This window comes from Dipodomys spectabilis, unplaced genomic scaffold (genome assembly GCF_019054845.1).
Source record: "Dipodomys spectabilis isolate Male_0828 unplaced genomic scaffold, ASM1905484v1 ptg000478l, whole genome shotgun sequence".
Taxonomy (NCBI): Eukaryota; Metazoa; Chordata; class Mammalia; order Rodentia; family Heteromyidae; genus Dipodomys; species Dipodomys spectabilis.
In genome coordinates, this window is record NW_024871155.1 from 449,910 (window position 1) to 469,837 (window position 19,928).

General features: G+C 60.7%; 1 protein-coding gene across 1 annotated transcript; it reads left to right on the forward strand.

Annotated features, from left to right (window-relative positions):
• The first annotated feature begins 888 nt into the window (after positions 1–888).
• On the forward strand, positions 889–18,073 carry Csk (C-terminal Src kinase). The gene is made up of 13 exons (XM_042668863.1): positions 889–972; positions 13,376–13,455; positions 13,857–13,970; positions 14,078–14,190; positions 14,477–14,696; positions 15,973–16,066; positions 16,181–16,246; positions 16,324–16,423; positions 16,530–16,620; positions 16,846–16,919; positions 17,012–17,207; positions 17,302–17,388; positions 17,482–18,073. The coding sequence occupies exons 2-13, from the start codon at positions 13,441–13,443 to the stop codon at positions 17,662–17,664; spliced, it is 1,353 nt and encodes a 450-aa protein (XP_042524797.1). The 5' UTR covers positions 889–972; positions 13,376–13,440; the 3' UTR covers positions 17,665–18,073.
• Positions 18,074–19,928: the final 1,855 nt, after the last annotated feature.

Below are 19,928 nucleotides of genomic sequence, written 5' to 3' on the forward strand. Positions count from 1 at the left end.
GCCACTGCACGGTAAGCACTTGAAACCTCTTGACTCATTTCCTCTAAGCAAAACGCAGTGATAAGTCGGTGTTATCCTTTTCCTCCATTTGAGCAAGTGGAAAAACCAGGGAGCCCAGAAAAGTCAGGTAACCAGCCCAAGGTGACACAGCAACTAAGTTCCTCCAGGATGAAAAAGAAAGAAAGGAAAAAGGAATGTCCCTGTCAGTTCCCAGTGCTACTCACCACCTGGCCACAATGAAGGTCCAGCAGTAATGAAAGCCTTCCCTGGGGGGGCCCCTGGGCAAGAAGGCCTGGAAGTTGTGCTGAATGAATGAATGAGTGAATGAATGAATGCTTACTGCAGAATGGAGTTCCACAGGCCTGAGGGCGGGCTGCAGGGAGGCCCAGGGCTGGGCCCCAGGCGGGGCCGGGACCCCAGGCCGGGCAGGGACCCCCAGGCCCCGCCCCGCCCCCGGCCCCCCGGGGCGGCCCGGCCACGCCCCCTGCAGTTCCGCGAGCGCCCGGCAGGCGGCGCCGCCCCGCCCCCTCCCCGCGCAGGCGCAGTGCGGCGGGCGGAGGATCCGGGCCGCGCTTCCTCCCCGCCGGGCCTGCGAGTTTCCTCCCCGCCGAGCCCGGGGCGAGCGGCGCCGACGCCGGGGAGGTGCGGCCGCCGAGCCCCGCGCCGCCGAGCGGAGCCGAGCCGCCCTCCGCCCGGCCGATCCCCGCCGGGGCGGGTCGCCGCGCGGCGCCGCCGTCGGGCCGTGCGCGCCCGCGGGGCGGGGACCTCGGCGACCCCGGAGCCGGGGCCCCGCCAGGCCCGGCCCGCCGCCCGGGCTCGGACCGGAGCCCGCCGCGCCGCGCGCAGACATTGTTCCCGCCGCCCGCCCCGGGCCCGCGGCCGGGCCGGGCAGGCCGCGCTCGGCGCCCCCCCGGCCGCATGGGCCGCCCCGCAGGCCGCTGATGCCGCCCGGACCGCGGTGCCCCGACCGAGGTGAGCGCGGGGGGGGGGGGGACGGGGCGGGGGGGACGGGCGGGGGGGGGGACGGGGCGGGGGGGGGACGGGGCGGGGGGGGGACGGGGCGGGCGGGGTCCCCGCCGGCCTCCGCCGGGAGGGAGGACCGGGCGTGGAGGCCGGCCTCCGCCCCCTCCCCGCCCCCACCCCGCCGCCGCCGCGGGTTCGAATTCTCCCGGGACTCCCGGCAGGGCCCGGACCCGGAGGGGGAGAGGCAGGGGGAGGGGGGAGGAAGAGGGGGGGCACTGACCCCGAGTGTCCCCAGGAACCCCCGGGGTCAGCCGAGCACGCACACGCACACACACACACACACACACACACAGAGGCGTGCACACACGTACACACGCACACGCATGCAGACACACACACACGCATGCACACGCAGCTGGACACCCAGACACATGCAACACGCCTGCAGACACACACACACACACACACTTGCATGCACGCATACGGATACACTCACTTGCACACACATACGGACATGCAGAACACTCGCACACCTGGTGTGGAGCTGGCCGTGGAGGACCCCCGGGAGTTCTGCCCTTTCCAGCCCCAGCATCCCTGCTGGCCCCACCAGCCCCTTGTCCTGGGTCTGAACCTGTGCTCAGAGCGCCAGGCCCGAGCCAAGGGAACTCTGACCCCTGGGTGGGGACAGGGGGCAGGGCTGTGGGCCTGGGTGGAAGTGACCCTGGGCATTATTTAGAACTGCTTGGCACCAGAGCAGCCCATTCTGCCCAGGCTTCTTAGCGTCCAAGACCAAGTGTTAGGTAGGGAAGTGCCCAGCCACTGGATCAGTGGAGTTAAAGAAGGAGTTCCCTGCCCTGCCCAGGTTGTACACTGGAGAAGCTGAAGGGCGGGTCTGGGGTGATCTCAATCCCAGCTCTGCACAGCTGGACAGCTCTGAGTCAAGGAGAACCAGGGACTAGCTCCCCCAGCCTGGCCCAGCAGGGAGCTTGTGGAGAGCACATGGGCCCCTGCACAGGGTTGGAGAGGAGGAAGAGGACTTCCGGCCTCGCTCTGCATCGGGGAGTCTGCCTAGGCGAGGTTTGATGCTTGTGGCTGGGGATCCTGGGGAGAGAGGCTCCTGAGATCCTGACCCTGGCCCCCTTGACCACAGCTGTTACCACAGCTGGCTCAGGAGCAAACCAGCCAAGTGCAGAACACCAACGAGATGAGGACAGGCAAGGTAGGACCCTGGGTGTATTGGCAGCTTCCTCCAGTCTTGGCAGACAAGCACGGGCCTACGTGCCTGTCATGGTTGGGTGCTTCTTTACCAGCTCTGAGCTTCAAGGGTGTAGTGCTGAGTCCCAGTGCTGAGTGTCAGGCCGCCATGCGAATGGAGGGTGTTTTTTATTTGGTGAACTCAGTGCTTTCCTCTCTCTCTCTCCCAGAAGTGGCTGTTCTTTCTGTCTCGTGTTGAGTCTGGGGTACGGGAAGCCCAGAATACGATTGTTCTCCCCCCCCCCCCCCCGTCCGTTGTCAGGGCCTCAAAAGGCTGAGCCCACAAATGTTGGAGAGGAAATAGAGTTCAGCCACCCCTGAATGGTACAGATAGAGGCAGAGGCCCAGAATGCACAGCGCGACCCAGGACATCTCCGCATGGGCAGATGGGTCAGGCCGCGCACCCACGGGCAGCTCTGGGCTTGATTTTTTTTCTTTTCTTTTCATGCTGGTACTAGAACTTGAACTCAGGGCTTGGGTAATGTCCCTTTACTTTCTTCGCTCAAGGTTGGCACTCTACTGCTTAAACCACACCTCCACTTCCAGAATTTTTTTGGGAGGAGAGTAGTTAATTGGAGATAAGAGTCTCACCGACTTTTCCTGCCCTACCTGGCTTTGAATGTCAATCCTCAGATCTCAGCCTCCTGAGTAGCTGGGATGACAGGTGTGAGTCACTGGTGTCTGGCCATTGGTTTTATCTTTTGAGGAGCAGAGAGGTGCTGAGTCACAGGAAGAAGACAGTGTAGAGAGAGCCATGCCCACCAGCAACAAGGCCTGTCCCCTGCAGAAATGTGGATCTAAAAGCTATGGGGCCGTGTTCTCTGGGGCTGGGCACTCACCTACCCTTTCCAAAGCCCTGGGTTTAATTCCCCATGCCACAAAAGGAAAGGAGAAGAGAAAATGTTGTTTCTTTAGTGCCAGTACAGGGGCTTGAACTCAGGCCCTTAAGCTGTTTTGTGTTTTGGTTTTGGTTTTGCATAAGGCTGATGCTCTAGTACTGGAACCACAGCTCCCCTTCTGAGAAAATGTCACTCAGAAAAGTAATGCCAACCAGTCCCAGAATCCTGCCACTCTAGAGACTAAGGCAGGAGGATCTGGAAGTTTCCTCCCTCCCCCAGGCTCTATAGTAAAACCCATCTCCAAAAAAAAAAATGACAAGAAAAAGAAAGCCAGATAACTTAAGAAGACAAAACTAAAGTGGCCCATCTGTCTCTCGGGCAGCTGCCTTTTCCCAACCACATCCTTTCTTGGCGCCGTGGCCACCATAGTGCTGTGTGCTGGTGGTGTCATTCTGAGCGAATGCAGCCACACCTTCCTGGGGCATCAAGCATCTCTTCTTCCCCTGCTGCTCTTCCCAGGAGCCTCCACTACTTACTGAGCAAGCACATCCTTCCCATCTGTCGCTGTTGTGGGGGCTGTTACTACGAACCCCTAAAACAACCCGAAGCATGCAGGCAGTTTGGCATCCAGCCCTCCAGAGCACCATAGCATTGAGCTAGGGTGTGGGTAGGTGTATGTGTGTAGGGGGGGGGAGGATGGACTCTGAGCCCAAGTGTACCCCAAGCCACCCTGGGGTGGCTTCAGGGGACAGTGTGATCCAACCAAGAAGGAGCTGGAAAGTGCCTGATGTTGGCTCACGCCTCTCATCCCAGCTACTCAGGAGGCTGAGTGCTGAGGATCCGTGGTTCAAAGCCAGCCCTGTGACTTTGTATCTCCAATGAACCACCAGAAAACCGGAAGTGGAGCTGTAGCTCAAAGTGCTACAACATTCATCTTGAACATCAATAAGTAGCCAAGCAGAGCAAAAGGCCCTGAGTTCAAGTCCCACCACTGACGCACACACAAAGAAAGTGCCAGGCTCTGACCCTCCCCACTCCCCCCCAGGACCAGTGCTTGTGCCAACCCCTCCAAAACCTTCCCCTCCTGAAGCTCCGGGCTGCCCCTCTTCCTCTTCGAGGACTCCCTGCCTTCCTCCTCTTTCTACCCTCTCTCTCCATCACCATGTGGGTGACTGGCAGGGGCCTTGGTGTCCAGGGCCTGATTCTACCCATTTTCCCTTTCAGAAGAGTCCGTGTGTGTGTGTGTGTGTGTGTGTGTGTGTGTGTGTGTGTGTGTGTGTGTGTGTGTGTGTGTTGCATGTGTCTGTGCAGTTCCTGGGGCTTTCACTGAGGGCCTGAGTGCTGAACCTGAGCTGGTGCTTCACCACTTGAGCCACAGCACCACTTCAGCCTTTTTTTTCCCCCTGGTTAATTGGGGATAAGGGTCTCACAGACTTTCCAGTTCTGGCTTTGAAACTGGGATCCTCAGATCTCAGCCTCCTGAGTAGCTAGGATGACAGGCGTGAGCCACCGGCGCCTGGTTGCTTTTTTGTTCTTTTGAGACGGGGTCTCCGTGCGTAGCCCGGGCTGGTGTCACACTCAGCCTTCTGTAGGCTGGGATTCCAGGTGTAGGCTACACACACCAGGCTTGAGGAAGCCCCTTCCTAGAGGGTTGCCATGTTGCCCCTCCCACTTTGGGAAAGTTGGCCCCGCCCCATTCGTCCCAGTGGGAATTGAAGTCTCACGAGCCAGCCTCAAATTCCCATCCTTCCCTGTAGCCAAGGAAGGGAGAGAAAGCTGGAGGTGGAGAGGGCCCTAGAGTCCTCCCACCTGTGAGCTGGACGGAACCCGGCTGGGCGGCAAGGCCCCCGAGGAGTGGGGTGTGTTAGCATCCTCCTCCCGCAGGTCTAACCTGAGTGTCTGCTGCTGCGCCTCTCCCTGCCTCCCTCTCGCCTTCTCGCACACTTGAGTAACCGGGAGTGCCACCCCGAGGGCAGTGGGAAGGAGCCCGTCTCTGCCTGCCACTCCCTGTTTCTCCGAGAGGCCTGAGCCCCAGGTGACCCTGGATGAGTCGGGACTAACTAGGCACGGGGCTGTGTGACCTGAGACCCTAGCGGCCAGCCGCTGGTCTCTGTTGCTGTGGTCTGGGGAGATGGGCACTCATTACAGCCGCTCCTGCCCCGCAGCTCTGGCCAGGATGAGGTCACAGGGCGGGGTCATCCCCCAAGGTTCTGGCCCCATGGCCTGGCTGGGGCGAGCCCTTGGCTGGGGACAGGATGGGTGGAGGGGGGGGGAGCACAGTTTCCCTCCTCCTCCCCTTCTAGGCTCCTTCATCCAAGGACTGGAAATAGAATCCACTAAGTAACGATTAAAGTCAAATTCAGACCTAAAAATAAAGAAGCTCTGCGGGTCCCCTGCTGGCTGAGCCCCTGCCCCCCCACTCTCCCCCCCCCCACCCGTGATCGGGTGGGGGGCAGCTCTGGGAGTCGTGGGATGCCCACGGCATCTGTTGAGTGCAGAACAGCACAGAAGGCCCCGAGGATCTCCCTTTGCATGGGGAAACTGAGGCCCAGAGCATGGTGTGGCCCGCCCAGCCCCCTCTGCAGGCCCCCGGGGTGGGGGGACTCCAGCACCCCCCACCCACCCTTTCTCAGGCTCAGTTTCTCTTCCTGGTTCTGGGGCGCCTTGCTGAGGCCACCGCTCAGCACCGCCCACACCGGCCGCCCCGCCCTCCAACCGCAGCTTCCCTCCGCCTCACCTCCCCTTCTGTGGTCTAGAACCAGCGGAGGAGGGCTGTTTTTCTGCCCCCCCACACCTCCCCACGGCCCAGTGATTCCAGTGCTGAGTGCTGGGGAGGTCTGCGGTTCATCTACCCCCTACAACCTGCCTGCTGCTTGCCAGCCTGGCTCTGGGCTCCACCCAGCCAGTCCACAGCCAGTATTGTGTGCATGCGGGGAGGGCAGGGGAGGGGAGGGGCCGGCCGCCGCTGGGCTGGCCAGGGCGGGATCAGACCATCATTGGTCTCAGGAGGGCCTGTGAGTCCCTCTTCTCCATGAGATGCTCAGATTTGCATGGGCTGGCAGAGTCTTAGAGGACTTCCTGGAAGAGGCGGAAGGACAGAAGCCTTAAGGAAGAGGCCTACTGGGGCAGAGACCCTTGTTTGAAGCTTCTGTGGTGAAACTCTGTAGGAGCTCTGTGTGTGTGTGTGTGTGTGTGTGTGTGTGTGTGTGTGCATGCGCGTGTGCACGCACATGGGTGTGCTAGTCCTGGGGCTTGAACTTGGGGACCGCAGTTATCCTGAGCTTTTTTTTTTGCTCAAGGTTGGGGCTCTACCATGTGAGCCACAGCTCCTCTTCTGGCTTTTCTGGTAGTTTAGTGGAGCTAAGAGACCTCATAGACCTTTATGCCCAGGCTGGCTTTGAGACATGATCCTCAGCTCTCAGCCTCCTGAGTAGCTGGATGACAGGTGTGAGCTCTTGACATCTCTGTGCTGGCCCACCCACAGAGCAGTGGGGGGGGAGGGGAACAGCAGAGCGGAGCCTAAGTCCTTCTTGTAGCCTTGAAAGCCAGGTGGTTCCAGGCCAGTCCCCCTAATTAGCCTCCTTCCTCCTATCCAGTAGCCATGACCGTATTTGGTGTTTCTTGAGGTTTTCCAGGCCCAAACCAGAGTCTGTTGGAATACGTCTGGCTTTGAACTGAGATCCTCAGATCTCAGCCTCCTGAGTAGCTAGGATGACAGGCCTGAGCCCCAGGTGCCAGCCCTGGGCTGTTTTTCACCATTGGCCCTGTAGGGGGCAGCACTGGCCGCCTCCAGTAGGCCAGTCTGCGTCCTTTGTGTCGCCCTCAGCGCCTGACCTCTGTCTGGGGCTGGTGTGTCCTTCCATCCTACATCCAAAATGAAACTTCTATACATCTGCCCCATGGGCCTCAGTCTCCCTTCTGGTCACGGGGCTGGGAGACTTACAGGAGTGGTTAGAGGCTGTGTGCATATGCATGCAAATGAGATGCAAATACAGTGGCCTGGGGCAGGGGACTCTGGGGAGGCCATGTCCCTGGGCCCTGTGGCCGGTGCCAGTGTGTGTCGGTAATTAGGCCCGTGAGCGGTAATTAGAAACCTTTCTGGGCCAGGAGCGGCTGCTGCAGCCGCAGTGCACCCCGGGGAGGAAGGGGGGGGCTCCCTGCCCAGCCCCCACCTCCCCAACCGCCAGACAGGATTTCCGGTCCCCTGCACAGGGGGGGCGGGCAGAGTGACAGGACAGGGAGTCGCTGTCATTCTGTCACTTCTGCTCATTACCCCCCTCCCGTCCCGAGTGGGGGTGGGGTAGGGCAGAATGCCGTGGAGCCCAAGCCTGGATCTTTCCGCTGTAAGCATCTCTAAGCACCCCACTGGGGGGCTGGGGTCAGCCCGGGTGCCTGGCCAGGGTGGCACCGTGCCCTAAGCCTGGCACCCTCTGCAGAGCCAGCATGGGGCGGGTATTTCTGCTGCCAAACCAGCCCAACTGCTGCAGCCTCGCCCTCCTCAGGTGTTGGGGGGGGGGGGGGTTCCCGGATCTGAAACCCAATTCTGCCTCTGCGCCATGGGAACGGCTTCCGTCTTCATGAACTCTGGGGAATCGCAACCCGAGTCTCCTGAGTCTTCCCCCCCCCCCCCCCCCCCCCCCCCCGTCCAGGGCCAGCCCTCCCCCACCCCCATCCCCACTCCCGTAAGACCACTGTCTTCACTGCTTGCTTGCTTTCAGTTCTGGGGAGGGAAACTTGGGGTGTGGAGCTTGCTAAGCAGGTGCTCTACACCCTAAACTACACCAGTCTTGGGAGACAGGTACACCAGGCCGTGACCAAACAGACTGCAGTCAGGAGGGCAGGAGCCCAGCCTGCAATGGGTGTGGGGGTCCTCACCACCCCAGGCTGGACACAGAAAGAGTCGGGGAGTTCTTGGGACCCCAATGGCGGTGCCTCCTCTTGCCCTGGGCCTCTCCTGCTGGCCTAGCATGGCCTGGCTCTGGACATGGGAATGCTCCCAGAGGCTGCCTCAAAGAATAAGGCATGCCCGTGCCTCACGCCTGGAATCCCAGCTTCTCAGGAAGCTAGGATCTGAGGAACAAGGTTTGAAGCCAAGCATCCTGGGTAAAAAAGTTAATCAGACGCTTTTTATCTTCAAAATAGCCCGCAAAAAGCAAGGGCTGGAGGTATAGCTCAAGTGATAGAGCGCCAGCTCAGTGAGCCCAGCACGAAGCCCTGAATTCAAACTCCGGTACCAAGCACAAAACAGGAACGAGAAGCCATCAGGTGCCAGTGGCTCCTGCCTGTAATCCCAGCTACTCAGGGGGGCTTGAGATCTGAGGACAGAGGTTTGAAACCAGCTTGGGCAGGAAAAGTCCCTGAGACTCTTCTCTCCAATGAACCACCCAAAACGCTGGAAGCCGAGCTGTGGGACAACACCCAGGCCCTGAGTTCAAGGCCCAGGATCCACACAAAACAAAACCAAAAGGATAAGAAAGCCAAGGGACAGTCCTGTTCCCTAATTGTCCCTCCCCCTGGGACCCAGCTGAGTCCCTGCAGGACCTGAGTCTCTGGGGGCCCGGCTTTTGCCCCCAGCCTCTGCCCCACTTCCCCTTTTAGGGGTATTTTTAGCTGGGTGTAAACAGCTCCCATGCCACGCCCGCCAGTAAGTAAGCAGTGCAGTTTTGGCAAGGGGGGGAGGGCTGCTGCCCTTTGACCTTCCCTGCCCCCCCCCCCGCCCACAAGCCTGCCTTTGGGGGTTCCAGCTGCCTCCAGGGCCAGAAAAGGCAGCCTCTGGACCCCCAGTCCCTCCTCAGCCCACCTCCCCGACCGCCTGGACTCCGAGAAAGGCCAGCCTGCCACCACGGCCACTGACCTCAGAGCCTGGGCACCGTGCCCAGCCGTGCCCCGGACCCCAGCGCAAGGGCTGCTGGGAGCATGGTTAGGGCAGGAAGTCAGGGACTGTGGATCCCGTGGGGATGGGTGACAGTTGGTGTCCCTGGGGAGGGGGGGGGGTTCGTGAAACCTAGCCCTGCCCCCTGTGGATGCATTGCGGCCTGCCTTCCGCGCCTCTTCTAGTGTCACTCATTCGTTCACTCATTCATTTGTTCACTCAGCAGCTGGCATTATGGGCCCCTGGGGGGGGGCCTGGGCTGGACTTTAGATGCCCCCCACCCTCCGCCAGAGGCCAGGCCAGGGGGGTCCTGGAAGCACTTTGCTGAGCGTACCCTGAGGCTGGGCAGCCAGGTGCACAACTCGGGGACCAAGGAGGAAATGAGCCAAAACTGTGCCTGGTGTTCAGTTTTATTTTCAGGGGGAAGGTAATAAATAGAAGCATGTGGCTTTTAAAAAAGAAAGAAAAAAAAAAGTGGGGAGGGGCTGGGGCTGCTGCAGACTCTTTTTCTCCAACTGACCAGCAAAAGCTGAAAGTGGAGCTGTGGCTCAAGTGGTAGAGCTCCAGCCTTGAGTTCGAGTCCTAGTACTGACACCACAAAGGGGTGGGGATAGGGTCAAAGGAGGACCAGTTAGCAGAGATGAGGTAAAATGTACGTGTTCCTTGAACTCGATTCCTCTCTTCTTCAGCCGAGCACACTCTGCCAGCCTCTTGCTGTGTCTTTCCAGAGATAATTGGGCATACTGGTGGAATTGGGGTTGTGTTACATGTTGTATTGCTTGCTGTGGGCTGTCGCTCTACCACTTGAGCCACGCCTCCACTTCTGGCTTTTTGGTAGATTAGAGATAAAAGCCTCACAAACATTCCTGCCTGAGCTGGCTTTGAACAGCGATCCTCAGATCTCAGCCTCCTGGGTAGCTGGGATGACAGGCGTGAGGCGCGGTGCCCGTGCATCGTTCCTTGTTGCTTCAAGTGTTGATGTTTGGCATTCTGGCCAGTTGTTTTGGACGCTGTTGTGTTTCCTGGTGGGAGTGAGGTGGAGCGGCTCCTGGGAGCCCTCTCCGCCTGAGCCACGCCCCCTGCTCTGGTTCTAATGGGGTCTTGACTGCCTTTTGCTTCAGGCCTCTCCAGCAGAATTATAGAATTATAAGCCTGTTCTTCAGTTTCTGGGCTTCTGTGATCCGCCTCTCAGGCTGCCGGTCATGGCTGGGACCATAGCCGCACACTGTGGTGTCTGGTGTCCGGCTGCACTGTGGAGATGAGTTCCCCAGGCTAGCCTGGCTGGGCGATCCTCTGAGCTCAGCCTCCAGCAGGGGACAGGTTCGCACCCCGGCGCCCAGCTGTGGATTGGGAAGAGGACCCCAGCTGATCTCACACTCCGAGTCCCGTTCTCTGTTGCCAAGTAGCTGGGATTCCAGGCGTGAGTCACCATGCATGCCCAGGCCTTGGATTGCTTCATTGATCGACTGACTGATTGACAAGATATCACCATATAGTCTAAGCTGGGCTGAAACTCATGATCTTCCCAAGTCCTGGGATCACAGGCGTCTCCGGCCCTGCTCCACCAGCAGCCATCTTCCAGTGACTTGACGGGTTTTGCTGCTTTATTTACTGTGTGGTGGGGGTTCCCTGCAACCCGTTCAGGCCCTGTCAAAGCTGGGGCTGGGCTGTTCTCTTTTGAGGGTGGGCGAGCAGGTATCTGGTGATAGGTGTGTCCGTCCCCCCTCGAATGGACCAGGAGCCTGTCCCCCATCTCTTGTTACTGAAGACAGTCCTGCAGGGACTCGAAAGAGCCCCAGCTGCACCCACAGATCGCCGAGTGGGAATCACTGGGCTGGGGAGGGAAGGAATGACAAGGCGGGGGGGGGGGGGGTGGGCCAGAGAAAAGCAAGAGGTACCAAAAGCCAGCAGATGGTGACAGTCAGGGCCAGGGCCAGATCCCGGTGAAGGGCCCAGACTGGTATATGGAGGCCAGCTCTCAGTATGTGTGTATGTGTACGTGTGCAAGTGCATGGGTGCATGCGCATGGGTATGTGTGCATGCAGGCACTAGTACTGGGGCTTGAACTCGGGGTCTCATGTTATTACTTCAAGCACACCTCCACTTCCAGCATTTTGGTTGTTAAGAATCAGGACTGGCTTTGAGTCTCGATCCTTAGATCTCAGCCTCCTGACTAGCCGGGATTACAGGTGTGAGTCACCAGCAGCACTGGAAGGAGTGGACGCTTGTGGTGTTGCTGGGCAGCTCAAGCAGAGGACTCAAGGTTCCCTTGAAAGCAGAACAGCCCAGTGGCTCACACCTGTCATCCCGGCTACTCGGGACGCCAAGATCTCAGGATCACAGATCAAAGCCAGCCTGGGTAGCAAGGTCCATGAGGGTTTTTGGTTGTTGTTTTTGTTTTGTTGGTTTTTTGTTTTGTTTTTTGGCTTGAACTCAGGGCCTGGGCACTGTCCCTAAGCTTCTTTTGCTCAAGGCTAGCACTCTACCACTTGAGCCACAGCCCCACTTTGGGCTTGTTCTGTGTATGTGGTACTGAAGAATCCAACCCAGGATTCATGCATGCTGCACAAGCACTCTACCACTAAACCACATTCCCAGTCCCAGTCCAAGGGACTATCTCCAGTTAACCACCAAAAAACCAGCAGTGGAGCTGTAGCCTTGAATGAAGAAAGCTCAAGGACAGTCCCCAGGCCCTAACCTCAAGCCCCAGGGCGCGCGCGCGCACACACACACACACACACACACACACACACACACACACACAGAGCCTCCTTGCCCTGTAGCCGGGGGTTTGGCCCGCAGCTCTCCGCCAGCAGCACGGGATAATAGTACCCCGTCCCCCATCGGTGTGACGCGCCAAGGACAGGCCCTGGCACCGAGTGCGTGCTCAGAAACCCGGCCTGTGATTATTTTCATTATTGCCATCAAGGCGGTGGGAGGCGGCGGCGGCAGCTGCGGGCCGAGGAGTGTTTGCAAACTGACAGCTGGAAGGATGACTCACAGTAGGTCTGCCTCCGCGCCTCCCGAGGAGCTTCCAGTGTAGAAGGGGCCGGGGAGGCAGGGGGGGGGATGGAGAGCGGGCAGAGCCCCCGGGCTGCAAAGGCGTGGAAGACGGGCCCCGCCAAACACAGAGGACCCCCCAACTCAAGCCCAGGCTGTGTGACCAAAGTGTCCAGGTCTATAAAAGTGGGGTAGAGGGCTGGGAAGGTGGCTCAGTGGTAGAGTGCTTGCCTTGCATGCATGAGGCCCTGGGTTCGATTCCTCTGCACCACATAAGTGATGCTGTGGCTCAAGTGGTAGAGCGCTAGCCTTGAGCTGAAGGGCTGAGGGACAGCACCCAGGCCCAGAGTTCAGGCCCCACCACCAACCAAAAATAAAATCGGGGTAGAGCTAGGCACCAGTGGCTCACGCCTAAAATCCTAGCTACTCAGGAGACTGAGACCTGAGGGTCACGGTTCAAAGCCAGCCCAGGCAAGAAAGTCAGTGAGGCTCTTATCTCCAGTGAACCACCAGAAAACTGGAAAGTGGCGCTGTGGCTCCAAGTGGTAGAGCGCTAACCTTGAGCTCAAGAGCTGAGGGATAGCACCAAGGCCAAGTTCAAGCCCCACGACCAACCAAAATAAAACTGGGGTGGGGGGGGGGGTGGGGGGGCGGGGGGGGGTAGCCCTGGTAGCTCACGCCTGTCATCCTAGCTACTCTGGAGGCTGAGATCTGAGGATTGCTATTTGAAGCCAGCCTTGGCAGGAAAGGCCATGACACTCTGGAGGTGTGGTTCAAGTGGTAGAGCACCACCCTTGAGTGGAAAAGCTCAAGGATGGTGTCTAGGCATTGAGTTCAAATCCCAGGACTGGCACACACACGAAAGGAGTGGGTAGGGAGAACTCCGGGGCCCCACCGTGGGCTGCTCGGTGGGCTGGCTTCTGGAATCACGCTCCTGGGCTGGTCCAGTACCAGGCAGCTCTAGAGTTGGGGTCTCCGTCTCCCCCACAGCCTGGCCTCAGGGCTCTCTCTGCCCCTGTCAGGACCGGTGGCGTGAGGCTCCAAAGCTTCGGTCGGTGACGCAGGGCTTCGAAGCCCAGTCTGCCGGTCGGCTAGGAGTGTGTGTCAGAGGTGGTGGCCCTGGCCACGCTCCCAGCCGAGCCCCCCAGGCCACTCTGACTCAGAGTCCAGTCCTGGGCCGTAGCAGGGGCAGTGGGATCCACAGTGCGCATGTCCTGTGTCCGCCGTCCGCCAGGCTCAGCGCTTCCCCCCCCTGCCCCCGGGCTTGGCACTGCCCGCCAGGCACTGGTCCTCCAGTCTCCATACAGTATGTACCCTGGAAGGCCTCGGCCCTCCAGCTCGGCCCTGACCTGGGGGCGGGGTACACACAACCCCCATCCCAAGGCCCCCCTGGACAGCACGGCCTGGTGTGTAGGAGCTCTCCCCTCACCCTTCCTTCTCCCCACAGCTCTGATGGTACCAAGTGGCCGGTGGGCCTTCCTCTGAGCCGGGGACCCCAGATCTCCTACGAGGATGTCAGCAATACAGGTACCACAGGGAGGGAGATCGGGGGGCACTCCAGCCTGCTCCCCCTTTCCCAGACCTCTGGCCCAGCCCAGGTTTTCTTTTTCTATTTTTTTTCTCTTGTGCCAGTCTGGGGGCTCGAACTCCCAGCCTGGATGCCATCCTTAAGGTTTTTACCGTCAAGGCCGGCGCTCTACCACTTGAGCCACATCTCCACTTCTGGCTTTTTGCTGGTTCATTGGAGATAAGAATCGCAAACTTTCCTGCCTGGGCTTTGAGCCTCGATCCCCAGTCTCGGCCTCCTGAGTAGCTGGGGTGACAGTTGCTTGAATCCAGTGGGATTCCTGCACTCGGGGCTGGAGGGCGGGCGGGTGGGTGGAGACTTCTCAAAGGCCACGCCCACCCTCCCGCCCCCGGCCCCGCAGGCCGTCTGGCCGTCTGGTACGGAGTGTATAGCGAAGTACAACTTCCACGGCACCGCAGAGCAGGACCTGCCTTTCTGCAAGGGAGACGTGCTCACCATCGTGGCCGTCACCAAGGTACGGGCGTCGCGACTCGACCTCCCCACCCTACCCCAGATGCCCTGGGCGAGGCTCCCTGCAGGGGGGCCAGAGCCTGACAGTGTCCCCGACTGCCCGCTCCCCAGGACCCCAACTGGTACAAAGCCAAGAACAAAGTGGGCCGTGAGGGCATCATACCAGCCAACTACGTCCAGAAGCGGGAGGGCGTGAAGGCGGGCACCAAACTCAGCCTCATGCCGTAAGTACCTGGAAGAGGGCGGAGTCTCCCAGCACACGGGGAGAAAAGAGAAAGTGGTCTGCCTAGAAGAGCATCAGGAAAGCCAGGTTCAGAACGAGCGCCTGGCCCGTAGGCGTGGGCTTTTCAGGGCCCGGGATGCGCAGGCTGCAGCTCAGAGCAGGCGCCGGGCAGCAGCCTCTTGGAGCAAGGGCGCCCCATGGGAAGGACTGAACCGGGGGCCCTGGGGGCGGCTGGCGCGGGGCGGAGCCTTCCAGCCACGGTGGAACCTGGCCCTGCCCTGCTGCAGCTGGTTCCACGGCAAGATCACGCGAGAGCAGGCGGAGCGGCTTCTGTACCCGCCGGAGACAGGCCTGTTCCTGGTGCGGGAGAGCACCAACTACCCAGGGGACTACACGCTGTGCGTGAGCTGCGAGGGCAAGGTGGAGCACTACCGCATCATGTACCACGCCAGCAAGCTCAGCATCGACGAGGAGGTGTACTTCGAGAACCTCATGCAGCTGGTGGAGGTGAGTGGGGGCAGCCCGGTGGCCACACCCCTGCATCCCCAGACCTGGCCCTCCCCCCAGCCCCCTCCCTCCGGGACGCTGGCATCTGATCCTGGATTCCAGCTCTGGTCGCCCCAGGCAGAGCACAGGCTTCATGCCAGGGCTAACCCCACAGGGAGCGTGGCCTCGTCCCTGGCCCCGAGTGGAATCTGAGCCAACTCCTCCCAAACTCACCTCCAGTCACAGAACCGTGTGTGCACTTGAGTTACAGCCGGGCGCTGGCAGCTCACGCCTGTAATCCCAGCTACTCAGGAGGCTGAGATGTGAGATCACAGTTCCAAGCCAGCCTGGATAGAAAAGTCCGTGAGACTCCTATCTCTAATAAACTACTTAGAAAAAGCTGCCAGAGCAGGGCTGGGAAGGTGGCTCAGTGGTAGAGCGCTTGCCTTGCATGCATGAGGCCCTGGGTTCGATTCCTCAGCACCACATAAGCAGGAAAAGCTGGAAGTGGTACTGTGGCTCAAGTGATAGAGCACAAGCCTTGAGCTGAAGAGCTGAGGGACAGCGCCCAGGCCCAGAGTTCAGGCCCCACGACCAACAAGAAAAGAAAAAAAGCCAGAAACGATGTTGTGGCTAAAGTGATAGAGCACTAGCCTTGAGAACAGACACAAGGACAGCACTCCGGTCCTGCGTTCAAGCCCCCCACCAAAAATAAATAAAATGAGCTGTGGCCTGGAGCTGATGGCTCATGCCCAAAATCCCAAATACTTGGGAGGCTGAGATCTGAGAACCATGGTTCAAAGCCAGCCTGGGCAGGAAGGTCTTATGAGATTTTCATCTCCAACGAACCACCAAAAAAAGCCAAAAGTGCAATGTGGCTCAAGGGGGAGCGTGCTAGCCCTGAGTTCAGGGCCCAGTACACACATGCACACACGTGCACACACAGGCACTTACCTGCCTCAGTGCCCAGGTCACCCCAGGCCCCTTTGCCCTCATGGGCGTGGCCAGGCCGCAGCTGGCATCGGGCAACCAGGGAGACACCTACAACTCCCCTGCCTCCTTCCCAGGTCGGCGGGGCCTGGGCGCCGCCCAAGCGTCAGCACCAGGCCCGCCTGTCCCCTCCACCTCCAGATGGCGGTGAAGTGGAGGGTGCCCTGGGAGGGGGGCAGGCCGCTCTCCCAGCTGAGCAGCTCTGGGCTGGGCGGCCCGGCCTCTGCCGCCCTCTGGTGGCGAGGCGTGTAAGGTGCATGGGAGTCGCGGGGGGCGGGGCCCTGATCTCCCTCCGCTCTGCCCCCAGCACTACACCACGGATGCTGACGGCCTCTGCACGCGCCTCATCAAGCCAAAGGTCATGGAGGGCACTGTGGCAGCCCAGGACGAGTTCTACCGCAGTGAGTGTTCCCCAAACCTGCCGCTCCCTGCCTCCCAGGCCCCCCCTCCCCCGTCCCCCTCCCTGCCTGCCTGTCCCTCCTCCCTTGGCTGCTCACCCACCCCCACCCCCACAGGCGGCTGGGCCTTGAACATGAAGGAGCTCAAGCTGCTGCAGACCATCGGGAAGGGGGAGTTCGGAGGTGAGTGCCGGGCCAGGGGACCCCTGGGGCAGACGGGGCGGGCAGGGTCCAGAGAACACAGCCTGGTGTTCCTGCAGACGTGATGCTGGGCGACTACCGGGGGAACAAGGTTGCCGTCAAGTGCATCAAGAACGATGCCACTGCGCAGGCCTTCCTGGCTGAGGCTTCCGTCATGACGTGAGCTGGGGCTGGGCTGGGGGGGCCGGGCTGGGGGGACGGGCCAGGGACCAGGCCAGGGGACGGGGGGTGACCGGCCGGCTCTGACCCCCGTGCCCTGCCCCAGGCAACTTCGGCACAGCAATCTGGTGCAGCTCCTGGGCGTGATCGTGGAGGAGAAGGGCGGGCTCTACATCGTCACGGAGTACATGGCCAAGGTGGGCGCCCGTCCCCCTGTACCCCACTTCCCCACACAGCCCCCCCCCCCACTGCTGTCACCAGCCTGCCTGCCTTACTGAATGACCGGACAAGTCAGCCCACCTCTCCGAGTCTGTTTCTCTGAATGTCACTGAGAGACTGAGCACGGGGGCCCTGGCGCCCCCGTGGGCTGGGGGGGGGGCTGGAGGGGGGATCTGACGGGGCGGTCATGTGCCCTTCCCCAGGGGAGCCTCGTGGACTACCTGCGATCTCGGGGCCGCTCGGTGCTGGGCGGGGACTGCCTCCTCAAGTTCTCGCTGTGAGTCATGGGGCCTGGTGGGGGGGCACTCCACAGGGTCACCCCAAAATCTGAGGGCCCCTGCAGCTGACACCCCCCTCCCCCCCCCCCAGAGACGTGTGCGAGGCCATGGAGTACCTGGAGGGGAACAACTTCGTGCACCGGGACCTGGCGGCCCGCAACGTGCTGGTGTCGGAGGACAACGTGGCCAAGGTCAGCGACTTCGGGCTCACCAAGGAGGCGTCCAGCACCCAGGACACCGGGAAGCTGCCCGTCAAGTGGACAGCCCCCGAGGCCCTCCGAGAGAAGGTGGGACCCTTCCCTGGAGCCCCCACAACCCTCCGATTCCCCTCCCTTCCCCCCCCACCAGCGATCTGACACCCTTTCTCCCTCCACACGGCAGAAATTCTCCACCAAATCCGACGTGTGGAGCTTCGGGATCCTTCTCTGGGAAATCTATTCCTTCGGGCGAGTGCCTTACCCACGGATCGTGAGTCCTGGCGAGGGGGGGGGATGCGGGGTGGTGGCTCCCCTCCTGCATCGGGCCCTAACTCCTCTCTCCCCCACACACACCTGTGCCCAGCCCCTGAAGGACGTCATCCCTCGGGTGGAAAAGGGCTACAAGATGGACGCCCCCGACGGCTGCCCGGCCGCCGTCTACGACGTCATGAAGAACTGTTGGCATTTGGACGCGGCCGCCAGGCCCTCCTTCCTGCAGCTTCGAGAACAGCTGGAGCACATCAAGACCCACGAGCTGCATCTGTGACTGACACCCGGGCCCACAGGCAGGGGCCGATCGGGGCCCCGGGACCCCACGCTGGGCCTGGACGTGAGCTGAGCCCCTGGCGGGCTGGTCGGCCTCTTGCCCCGACCCGGTCTGTTCACTTGGCCCCCAGGGGCCCACCCTGCCTAGGTCTGGCACCTTTTCTCATGGACCCACTTCTATAGGGCTTGGGGTCAGGGGGGCCGAGGAGCGGGAGGCAGCGCCCCCACTGTGGCCGGCCTCCTTCCTCGGGCCTCCTTCCTCTGGCCTCCGATCGCTCGCCTTCCATTGAGGTTTTAATTCCTTTCCTTTTTTTGAGACTTTTTTTTTTTTTTTTGGTGTGTTTATTTTTTATTAATTTTTCAAGAGAAGGAGAAAGAAAGCACCCAGCAAAATGGGCGTTTTACAAGAAGTACGAATCTTATTTTTTTCTTTCCCCGCCCCTCCGGGGTGGGGGGGGGGTGGATGGCCGATCGCCCCAGCCTCGTGTCCCCACCCCGTGTCCTGTGCCGCGTTTGCGCTTCACCGTGTCGCAGCCTGCATGCGCCCGAAGCAGGCGTCTGTCCTGTGCTGTCCCCCCCCCCCCCGCCATCCCCCCACCCCCGCCTTGTGAGATGGATCTCAATAAACCACGCCACGCGGCACCAGCGCCCGCCTCGGTGCCCCGCCGAGCCTGCTGTCTGCTCCGTTCCCCACGTGCCATCTTGTCCGTCCCTGTCTCTCGTGAGTGGGGCTGGGGCAGCATGGCTGCTTTGTGTCAGCTGCACGAGCGAGTGTCCTGTGTCCGACCGCCCATCCCTCTCCCCTCCAGCTGCCTTCTGGGCCTGGCACCAAGGTCCCTCAGGCTCTTGGGGGTGAGGGTGGGGGAGCATCCGGGGCCCTCCCCATTCATAGGCTGCTGTCTGGAGTTGTGCCCGCCCCTCCTGCTGTCACTCAGGACCACGGCACAAGGCTGGAGTCTCGGCCTGCCCAGGCGGGATGCCACAGCCTCTGGGCTGGGGATAAGAGTTGGGTCTCAGAAGATGGCCTGGGAGCCGGGCGCTGCCGGTGGCTCACGCCTGTCATCCCAGCTACTGAGGAGGCTGAGATCTGAGGATGGAGGTTCAAAGGCAGCCCAGGCAGGAAAGTCCATGGGACTCCTGTGTGCAGTGAACCACCAGAAAAGCAGAAGTGGTGCTGTGGCTCAGAGTGAGAAAGCGCTCGCCTTGAGCTCTGGAAAAGCTCAGGGACAGCACGCAGGCCCTCAGTTCAAGCCCCGCGAATGAAGATGGCATGGGAGGCTCTGTGGGGGCCTTGGTCCCCTAGGTGGGGTGGTCCTGCTGGACTGGAAGCAGAGGGGACCCAGGCAGCGCTCCACACCTCCCCTCACCCTTCCTGGAGCTCCAAGAAGACTGAAGAAGACATGCCATGAGCCGCCATCTCCAGTGCTCCAGTGACTGGGTGTGGTGGCTCACGTCTGTAATCCCAGCTACTCAGGAGGCTGAGATCTGAGGATCACAGTTTGAAGTCAGTGAGGCAGGAGAATCCACAAAACTCTTATCTCCCATTAACCAGGAAAAAAAACCCAAGTGGAGTTACGGCAAAAATGCTGAGGGGTAATGTCCAGGCCCCAAGTTCAATCCCCGGGACTGGTGTGCACACATTGTGCAGGGCGTGGGGGCCCCTCTCCTGAGTCACAGCCTCTCTAGGACCCCCATCCTCCTTAACCCCCTTGTGGCCCGGTCCCCTCTCATTCCATCTCCTGCTCCCAGGGCTCAGCCCTCCCCAACACACACTGCTAAGCAGGACTGAGAAGTAGATCTCAGTCAATCATCCAGCTGCGAGGATTGCATTCTTGCTGTATGCTGGCGGTTGCCTGGAGACCAGTGCTACCTGTGCAGGCCCCTTAGGCCAGGTGATCGCGGGACCTGGACAGCTGGAGTAGCCTGCGCTGGGAGGGAAGCTCAGTGTGCCGTGTCAGGATGGAGGGCTTCCTGGAGGAAGCGGTATTTGCACCTAGGGAAGGGCACACTTCCAGAGAGCCTTCCAGGACCTCGGAGGAAGGGGTATGGGGTCGGGGAGGGGGAGGTTACAGCAGCCTGGGTCTGAGTTGCCGGGCAGGGGCGGAGAGGGTGAGCAACAGGACAAGAGCCAGATTCGGAGCAAGAGAACGGCAGTGTTTCAAAGCAACCGCAGAGCCAACAGTCCGACTCACCCCAAAGCCTGGGTTCTGGGGGTTCCGGGCCGTAGGGCTCCTCTGAGTGAGGTAACTGGAGGGGGGGGATTTT